The following is a 10,000-nucleotide window of genomic DNA, read 5'->3' as shown; positions in this document are numbered from 1 at the left end:
GATGTCACCGGCGTCCTTAAATTATCGGCGGGAAAACACGCCACGCGCCCACTATTCGTTTGAGGAGTTCTATGCAGTAGAACCCTGTTAGTGCGGCTTCGGTTGTGTCAACTTCATTGCATGGACGAGTGTAAACCTAGCTTTACTGCGATATACAGAGTGTTAACCTAGCTTTCCTGGGATAAACAGAGGATATGTGGCCTTAACCCTTTTATGCAGAGCTTCTGACAACCTTATTGCCACCAAAATGATAATAATGACTGTGCAGGGAAGAGGAAATCCAACGCACTACAAGTTTGCATTTTTTATACTTTTATTTGGCTACACTACCTATGTGTTTCGCCCCATTTTGCCCATTCTTCAAGGCGTATCAAGAGCAGACACCTTGGTTGCCATTTTTAAATATCCGTTTTCAACTTTGTGTGCCTCGGACATCCTCCTCCTTGTACAAGTTTGAGAGTCCGTATACCTATGAGCACCAAGGATTGAAGATGAACACCCTGAACACCAACTTTCAGCTTGTTTTCTGATAATAAGGATTGTGTCTTAATCTGATATTCAAGCCTCTTCGTACTATGATAGCAGTGTCGTTACAATTTAGTTCAGCTTTTTCAGCAAATAGTCAATCAATAGGGTCGCTGGCGATCCCATCTGCATGAAAGGTCTACACTGCAATAAAGCACCATCTCTGGAAATGAGGTTCATGTTCAGTTATATAAATGACTTTTACCTTCTTCCTGTTCTTACAGCCGTTCTCCTAGGCTGGTAGTCCCAAGACAGCTATTGGGTCTAGGACGTTTTAGTAGTAGCACACATCAGGATTAGGATCATGATATTAGTGGATTATCTAAGAAGCATAGTCATTGCAGTACATTAATTACCATTTACTAATTAGTTTATGGGCATTAGCTGTGGTTTTTATTTCTGAGACGAAAAATGCATCATTGTGACCCAATTATCATTGATACGTATGGAACCAGCTAGCTGCTAGAAGGAGCATTTGCACTGCTAGACACAGAGAATGAGTGGAAGTACAGGAAAAAGGTAAAACTAAATAATTTAACTCAAAGGGATAGAGGGAATTGAGCTTATCTCTAGAAATGGTGCAGTATCGCTTTAATACATCATTCTACAGCACATTAGCAAATGGGGAATTCTGTCAGACCCCATCCAAGCACGATTGCAGAATGGTACCTGAATCCTAACTAATTGACAGTGTATAGCCCTATTCCGACGGGACTAGTTTAATGTGGGGACCTGGGATAAAATAATAATGACCGGGATATTTAGTCCCGTCCGAATGCGCCATGACATGTAAAAATAGCGGAGTATATCTGTAAACTTTACCGAGAGTTTTACCTACTGTGAAACTGTCCGGGGACATTACCCTCGGTAATTCTAATCCCGTCCGAATGCGACCCCATGTAAAGATGTCTGGTTAAGTGCACGAAACGCACAATATATCCAATCTCTCCGGGCTTACAAACATTACAGACTTGCCGTAAACCTAAAATTTTAGGGAGTTGTTCCAAGCTGTGTTCGCTGTCAAAATCAGAAAGCATGGTCAACCTCTCTCCAAATGAAAGGACGCGCATGCGGACGCATTAGAATGGATTTTGATGGGTTTAGTAGGCCTAAACCAACAGGCAATTTTTAAAATTGTTCCACGGGACCAAAAGCCTCCATGGATGCGCAATAATGTGCTCAAAAATCAATAATATATTGTGGAGTTGGCACGCGCGTGACGACAAGGGCAGTCACAGGTGCGTGATGAGTAACCCCTCCTGCTTTCTGTTCGTTTACTGAGATATTTCAATCCAGTCCGAATCGGCCTTTTCTTTTACCAACGTCCTGAGATAAAAATCGCATTACCCCCAGGGCCCAGAAAAAATCTGACGGGCCCAACCCGAAAGCGTGTAGGTAGATATTATAATACAGCGCCCAAAAATGATAGTTTGAAATTGAAATAATAGAAATCATAAAAGATGAACCAGACTTTTGACAAAATGATTAATTATCGCTCAGTGCTATGCCATTAATTATAGTTCAATGTGGCAACAGTTGACTGTTGAGTGTGAATGGGGTGGGCGTGGATGTCAAATGGGCGGGCCCAGGCCCACCCATGGCTACGCCTATGATTACCCCATGTCCATACATAAAACTAGTCCCATCGGAATAGTGCTTATGTCTGGGCGCGTATGCACTCGGCCCCAGTGAAAAAAAACCCGCCAACACTTGTAATAACTGCGAAAAAACGCTTAAAGTATTGTTATTATTACCACGCTGGGTAGTAGTGTAGAAATAACGCTTATTTAGTTATTTTTAATATGTTTATAACTATATTAACATGTTCATAGCGATTTTCGCGATTGCCCGGTCAGTCTGCCCCCAAGACCACCTATGCCTGGCAGTGATGATGGGATGTGACTAAAGAAGTTGAGTTTTCTTCTCCTCTTGCCTTTCAGTCAGAACAGAATGGACTATGAGAAGCGTGTTAGGGCACAAGCCAAGAAATTCGCCCCAACTTAAGATGGCCGTGGGTGGAGGAGTTTGCCACGACTGAAGATGGCACTCTGGACTGGAGTTGGGTGGGTGTTGGACGGACGGGTGTTGGATGTGCACCTCAGAAAGGAGTGGAGGCGCAAAACATCAACCCATTTGTAAGGCTGGGGAGGTTGTGTACATATATAAATATTACATCTTTTGTATTATTATTATTATTATTATTATTATTATTACCAGTTGTGTGTTGTAATGGTAACCATGTTGTGGCAATGTTCTGTGGAGTTAAACACAACCACCAACAAAAACAGAATTTAACAAAATGCGGGCAGTTTGAGCTCTTTGCTTTTGGTCATGATGTTTTGATTAACTGATTGTAAAATAATACACAAATAAAGGAAATTATTCAAAAGGATTTGTTTCAATGTCTTCCTTTTTATGAGGTTTATTTGACACGGACAGTGCACATTGATAACATGAAATCTACGTTATGAACCAGAGACCAGTGTTATATCCAGTCAGAGCCGTAGAAGAGCTGACGTCTGAAATGTAAGCCACTTACACTCCATGTAGCTAATACACAGATTGGCCAAACATTTTTTTCTTATCTGCTGAATGATATGCCATACATAGATTTTCACAAGGTTATGTTAGTTAAATGAGTGGTGGTGTTTTTGATTGTTTATTTGTTTGTTTTTTAAATGAAGTATGGGCTATCCACAGACATAGATTAAATTTAAATGCACCATCCATACACGGCACTCTGAAGAAAGCACAAGTTAACACATGGGCGAGGCATGTACAGGGGCATCAAGCAGGGCCGGATTAATGCACAGTCTAGATATGGCTGCAGCCTAGGGGTCCCCACCTGCCCTGATTGCCCAAAAGTGAAAATTGCAGAATTGTGACAAGATGCAATATTGAAAAATGCATCTATTGTGTTGAGTACAGTTGGTAGACATGTCATCCTGAATTTCTAGCCCGTAATTATGACAATGGCCATGTCTCAAATGCCGCACTTGTGCACTTCGGGCACTGTTTTTCAGTGCCTAGGGCGCTCACGCTGAAAATTTCAGTTGAGCCAGTGCACTGAAAGTGCCAGGATGATCCCCTAACAATGGCCGAAAAATGCAGTGCTTGAATGATGGACACTGCATGCACTAAACGGTGGCCATGTTGACAATGACAGGGAGGAAATGTGGCATTCAGTTCAGAAGAGTTTGGTCATCAGTCTCCTACAAAGCGGATTCCAAAAAAGTTGGGACACTTTGTATTATGTGAATAAAATCAAAATGCTGGCATTTTCAAAACATCTAATATGTTAATAAGGTAGAGCATTATGTACAGACAACATATCAGTTGTTAAAGTCGAGCAGAATTATTGTTTTGAGGTAATTATGTGATCATTTAAAATTTCACCCTTGCAACAAATCACAAAAAAGTTGGGACAGGGCCAATAAAATGCTTTTTATATTGGATAAGATTAAACACAACACAAGGGATGAGACTGAACAGTTAAATACTTTGACTGTTGGCATAATTTTATTCAAAAATTAGATATTTTGATATGCGAGACATGATTTCAACAGCTCAACTGATAGGTGTGTTCTTCAACTTGTTTACCTTTTTGTTATGCTTAATATGTGGCATATCCTGACTGCAAGAAAACAATTTTGTGACCTGTTTACTCCTATGATGGAACCACACTGTTGGAACATAGTAGAGATTGACATTTGCCACCATTATGGGGCAATATCTAAAGGCGGTGCTCCAAAATATAATGCCTTGGTAGCTATGTTTGCTGTTTAAAGTCTGTATGTATCATTAAACATTCATTTTAATGCTCTACATGAGTAAGAAGACCCTAACTAAGTCACCTCTGCACCCCCTTACCATCATATATGCTGTCTTTCAGATTGACCACTAAATCAAGTTGAAGTATTCATTTTCTATATAACCTGGAGGGTGCATGACTCCATAATTTTCAAAAAGGATTCAATATTTTCCATTCTGTAATCAGAGGACAGTTTCACATGTCTACTAGGTCCATAGAATGAGCCTTTCCGCACACAACACTGTTTAATGTCTGCATCATGTGCATTAATCAAGTGTTGTGTTTATGGTCATTTTTTCGAGAGCTGTCATTGTTGGAGTGTCATAGTTTGCTTATTTACCACGAGTATGTCATGATCTCATAACTCGTGCAATGATTACACAGAACTCTATATTACGGAAATAGGCCTTATATACCTGCAATTTTGATAATTCAATCTTTCTGTGTAATAGATAAGTAATTAGTCCCTCAAAATCTTCGCTGCTGAGTGCCACAGCCTCTATGTGATGGTATTTTATTTGTGCATTCATGTTGGCAGTCAATATAGTTCCTTTTAAAATATTCTTCCTTGTGTAATTTTTAGAATTATCCAACTATTACAACATGTTTTGGCCCTGTCCCAACTTTTTTGAGATTTGTTGCATGGGTCAAATTTTAAATGATCACATAATTACATCAAAACAATAATTCTGCTCGACTTTAACAACTGATATGTTGTCTGTACATAATGCTCTACCTTATTAACATATTAGATGTTTTGAAAATGCCAGCATTTTGATTTTATTCACAAAATACAAAGTGTCCCAACTTTTTTGGAATCCGCTTGTAATTCTGTAAGTAATGTTGATGGGGCACAAACCTTTTCATGCCAACCAAAATATTGTATGTGTGATTGTTGTCCTTTGGGTTGAAGGACATGGAAATACAAGCACCAGACGCTGTGCATTGAAGACAGTAGCCAACTGATATTTTGGCGAGCTAATGCCATGCCCAGCCTTCACTTCCAGCGAGGGCACAGTGCATATAGTGCTCAAATTTTTCAACGACACTATGCACTGAAGACCTCAGTGCAATCTGCGCACTATGCACTGACTGTCAGTGCACTGACACAAGTGCGTCATTTGAGACATAGCCACTGTCTACATACATTTGGTGGTGGGGGGGGCACAGCACAGCCTAGCGGCCCCAGGCCATCTTAATCCCGCCCTGGCGTCAGGTACCCTAATGCTATACAGGGGCACAGTAGGGCCCTAGGGCATGTATCCTGCTGAAAAGTAACTAATTGTTGTGTATAGTGTTGTCGCAACCCCGCAAAAAAATATATATTTAATGAGTGTTTGGTGTTGTTGGCGCTCCCACTGCGCAGTGGCCAGTGCGTTTGTTGGCGGGATAATGAGCGCATTCAGAGCCAGATCAATTATGACATCACCGCCAACCTGTCCGAGACGGGTGAGGTGTCGAGGCAGGGGGGCGGCGACGTTAATAATTCAGTTTCTACACCCAACACGAGTTGCCGGGGTGCCAAAAAAGACACAGACACCTATCGCGGAAGGCAACAGGTGCTACAGCGCAGGTAGGTCTATAATGCAACCGTTACTTTTCTGCTTTTGAGAGTCTCGGCCGTCTTGAGGTAGCAAAAACAAGTCTGCATAAAGTTTAGTGTAATTTTCGATACCATCAAACCCAGTGTGCTGGCGTGGTTAAGGTAGCGTCCATTTCTGGACAGGTGCTAAAATAGTGGTAGAGGTGCTAAGTTTAAAGGGTCGTCTTTCAAAAAGCGGTTTACCAAATGTGATGAGCATTCATCACCGAATTGCGTCATTGCCTCCGTTGCTATGAGGGTCAGGACGGAAGATGCTTGTGGTGGGTTTGCTGTAGTAGCCTAATAGCCAGGGCTTGCATGACTTGACCGGTTTGTTCTCCGCTAAGTTTCAGCCCTTCTGCCAACAGGAAGGCCACACAAGTCCGTGTGAACCGCTGTCCTAAGCAGTCATGACCAGCCAGTCAGTAGAGAACAAAATAGATGAAGGAACACAGGTGAGTCTATAAAAATAATTAACGCATTAAAATGACATGTAGCCTAACATAAACTATTCAGATTATGAAATAATGGTGTGCATGGGGCGAATTATGACTCCATGGGCCCCTGGGGCAGAACAAGAAAGCATATCCTTGATGTTCTCAGCCAAAAAGTGTAGCCTGGTCTCTGCATGGGGTTGAGTGATGTAGGCAAGGATGGAGGCCACTGCACGGTCCTACCGGCTCCAGGCCCAGGGGCCAAAGATCTAAGGGGACCCTGAAGCCCAAACCTATTCTCACACTTCTATTCTCAATATTGCACTTCTAACAAAGAAAATATTTTCAGATTTTCTCTGGGGACAAACCCCCAACAACATATACCTGAATCTTTTCAGGAAACTAGCAACACCCATGGAAGGGGGCCCTTTCTTGTTGTCGGGCCCCAGGAATCCATGGAGTCATGCGTTTGTGTGTGTCTGTGTGTGGGTCCTGCTTATGCGTTTTGGTGTGTGTGTGTGTGTGTGTGTGGCAGATGAGGAAGCTGGTTCCGGTGCAGGTCCCGGCGCTGCAGCCCCCCCACTATGTGGACACCAGCACCGTTTTCGGCCAATCAAATACCTCCTATCACAGCCTGGGACACTGTCTACGCACCAACATATTCCCAGGTACCGGTACAGCTATGCGAGGGATGGTGATGAATGGATGAATGAATGGAAAGATGGATGCATGAAATGATGGATGGATGGATGGATGGATGGATGGATGGATGGATGGATGGATGAATGAATTAACCCCCTCCTACCACAGACTGGGACATATCTGTGTACACAACACCTTCCCAGGTACCAATGCTTCATTAGCTTCTATGGAAAAGATGAAAATGAATGGATGAATCCACGGATGGATGGAAAGGTGGGTGATGGATGGATGGATGGATGGATGGATGGATGAATGGATTAAGCCCTTCCCATCACAGCCTGGGACACAGGTACCAGTGAAACTATGGAAGGGATGGTAATCCATGGATGGATAGATGGATGTAAAGATGAATGATGGATGGATGCACCTGGAGGGGCTTGGGGCTTAGGCCATGTATCACAATGCATTGCAATGAGGCTACAGTATCCTGTTTGTCTATTTGTTTTTCTGTGTTTTTGTGTCCTGTGTTCTATTTGTGTCCTCCCACCCGCAGTGTTTTTGTTCATCTGCGGGTGGTGCCAAAGACACAGACAAAATTATGTGCTTAATTATATACAAAATTATATTCTGTTGTCCAGCTTAAAGGTACACTGTGCAGGAAATGGTCAAAAAAGGTACTGCAGCTATGCTGCTCATTGAAACTGGGCAGTCTATTGCCAAATTTGATCTTTACATGAAAGTTTACTAAGTAATAAACACATTTCCTAGTATGGTCCAAATTGAGTCATTTTTGCAGCTAGAAAATGGCTATTTTTGGAAATTCGAAATGGCGGACCATGGATAAGATCCCCCTTTTCATGTATGAAAAGTGCAATTTTTCCAGTCATAATGAATACTTAGAATGTGATGGTGGTGGTAAGTATTCAGTAAAAGGTAACACTAGTGAATGGGCAGCATGAATTCTGGAAATAAACAACTAAAAATCTCACACAGTGTCCCTTTAAGTAGTCTTAGGTAAATAATTAAAATGTGACTATTTTGTTCCTCTATATTTCTACATTCTTTGCAGATGAATAATTCTATGAATCTTTATAGTTTGATAAATATGTCATCAAAATCATAATATCTATTTGTAAAAAGCAAAACAGTTAAGTTACTGCCTCTTTGCTTTGTAGGGCATATGAAAGAGATGGTAATGCATAGATGTAAAGACGAATATAAAGATGGATCAGTGGATGGGTGGACCTGAATGGGGGTTGGGTCCGGTATTGCAATGTCTGTGTCCGCCCACCCACAATGGTTATCTACGCGCTTGACTCCAAACAACAAGGGGGCAAAGGTTGCTATCTCTGGTTGCCCTTGTTAAGTGTCAATGTAAGTGTTGTTATTATTATCATTAGTAATAATGCTCATGGATGGGATTACTGTTGTGTGTCCTTGTGTGTGCTGGTGTGCTGTAGGGGCGCCTCTGGTGTGGTCCTCTCTGGTGCAGGACTCCTATGTGAACCACCCTCTGCCCTCCCAGCCCATAGACCCCAAGAAGTGGTACGGCCGCAGGACCGACGACATGGGTACGTGCATCTTACAGGAAGGCCCACTGGCAGCTTTCGCCGGACCTTAGGATGAAGCCATTTCAAAAGGCTCCCCTTCTCAATACAAAGAATATGAATCAATCAAAATGTGTTTCTAGAGCACAATATCACAACTATGCAGTTGACTCAACGTGCTTTCAAATACACATTCCCACATTTGCACACCAGCTCTGGAGGCTGCCAATAAGGCGCCAATTGCCTGGTATGTTCTGGTATATGAGCACCCCATTCAGCCCCTTCATCCCCCTCCCCTACCATCCCTGGGTTGTGGACAACTGACCCCTCTACCCCCGCCACCCAATCAACTGCCCTGCTTACAGGAGGCACAACACACACACAAAAAAAATCCTAATTTAACTTCTAGATACACTTTATTTAGTTCTGAAACACTGAAGTTTAGTGCTGAAGTACATAGATCTAGTTACAAATATCCCCTCGTCTCTGTGTGTGTGTGTGTGTGTGTGTGTGTGTCAACCTGTGTGTGTGCCTGCGTGTGTGTGTATACAATGTTGTATCTTAGTGAGGTGGACCGAGAGGAACATCGTGAACCAGCGTCTAAAGAAAGCTCTGACCCAGATGGATAAGAAGAGCGCCTGAGGACTGAGGAGGGGGGCACCTGGAGGGCAAATGGCCTAACGCCAAAATATGTATGTGGGTGGGTTGGTGTGTGTGCCTACACACACACACACACACACTCACGCACACACATGCGCACATGCACACACACTGATAGTTACGCGTGGCCCCCAAATTCTGCACACCCACACCAACCCACCCACCATCACTTCAAAATAAATAAATAAATAAACAAAGCCAAATAGTATGTTTCTGATGTTACATTGCAGATTACACATGCTACATGTGGAGTGATATTCTACTGCTGCCTCTTGATATGACTAGCTCATAGGAAAGAATAATTTCTCATTTCACTAAATAGCTTAGAAATACATTTAAAGAGTGGATTTTCCCTGTGTGTAATCCTTTGCTGAAAAACGTCTTGTGCTTTGGTCAGACCAGTAAATATTAGTTTACTACAGTAAATATTCATGAAAACCTCAAATTTGAGAATGGGCAGCATACTTGCAACACCTCCTCTGTTCTGGCCACAATCCTACAAACCCCAACTCCGGTGAAGTTGGGACGTTTGGTAAACTGTGAATAAAATAAAAATGCTCTCATTTTCAAAACATTCTATCCATTCATTAGATGGAGGATAGTGAAAAGACAACATATTAAGTGTTAAAACCGAGAAAAAAAATATTGTTTTGGGGGACATATATACTCATTTGTAATTTGAGAACTGCAACACGTCTCAAATAAGTTGGGACGGGGATCAGTGAAATGAAATAAACATCCAAATAAGATAAAACAACAAAGAAGAACATTTCAAAATGAATTGTACTGATGGACAATA

At 42.1% G+C, this 10,000-nt stretch overlaps 2 protein-coding genes across 4 annotated transcripts in view; both read left to right on the top strand.

Annotated features, from left to right (window-relative positions):
- LOC134465783 (SUMO-conjugating enzyme UBC9-like) overlaps positions 1-2,917 on the top strand; it is an 8,124-nt gene extending 5,207 nt beyond the window's left edge. For all 3 annotated transcript variants that reach the window (XM_063219650.1, XM_063219659.1, XM_063219667.1), the window contains exon 7: positions 2,466-2,917. In XM_063219650.1, coding sequence (XP_063075720.1) covers positions 2,466-2,529 — 64 coding nt within the window. In that variant the 3' untranslated portion in view covers positions 2,530-2,917. The remainder of the gene's footprint in view (positions 1-2,465) is intronic.
- Positions 2,918-5,770: 2,853 nt separating this feature from the next.
- LOC134459946 (ciliary microtubule inner protein 4) lies at positions 5,771-9,404 on the top strand. Its single transcript, XM_063212454.1, has 5 exons — positions 5,771-5,909; positions 6,287-6,373; positions 6,888-7,020; positions 8,455-8,565; positions 9,107-9,404. The coding sequence occupies exons 2-5, from the start codon at positions 6,329-6,331 to the stop codon at positions 9,181-9,183; spliced, it is 366 nt and encodes a 121-aa protein (XP_063068524.1). The 5' UTR covers positions 5,771-5,909; positions 6,287-6,328; the 3' UTR covers positions 9,184-9,404.
- The last annotated feature ends 596 nt before the right edge of the window (positions 9,405-10,000 follow it).

The sequence above is a fragment of the Engraulis encrasicolus genome, chromosome 2 (assembly GCF_034702125.1).
Source record: "Engraulis encrasicolus isolate BLACKSEA-1 chromosome 2, IST_EnEncr_1.0, whole genome shotgun sequence".
In the NCBI taxonomy this organism is placed as follows: domain Eukaryota; kingdom Metazoa; phylum Chordata; class Actinopteri; order Clupeiformes; family Engraulidae; genus Engraulis; species Engraulis encrasicolus.
The sequence above is the reverse complement of the archived record's forward strand: the minus strand, read 5'-3'. Positions and strand labels throughout refer to the sequence as shown.

Bases quoted from the DNA above. Each gene is read 5' to 3' on its own strand.
- LOC134459946 (XM_063212454.1), top strand. From the start codon at position 6,329: ATGACCAGCCAGTCAGTAGAGAACAAAATAGATGAAGGAACACAG. The intron at 6,374-6,887 runs GTGAGTCTATAA...TGTGTGTGGCAG, and splicing joins AAATAGATGAAGGAACACAG to ATGAGGAAGCTGGTTCCGGT. The intron at 7,021-8,454 runs GTACCGGTACAG...GGTGTGCTGTAG, and splicing joins ACGCACCAACATATTCCCAG to GGGCGCCTCTGGTGTGGTCC.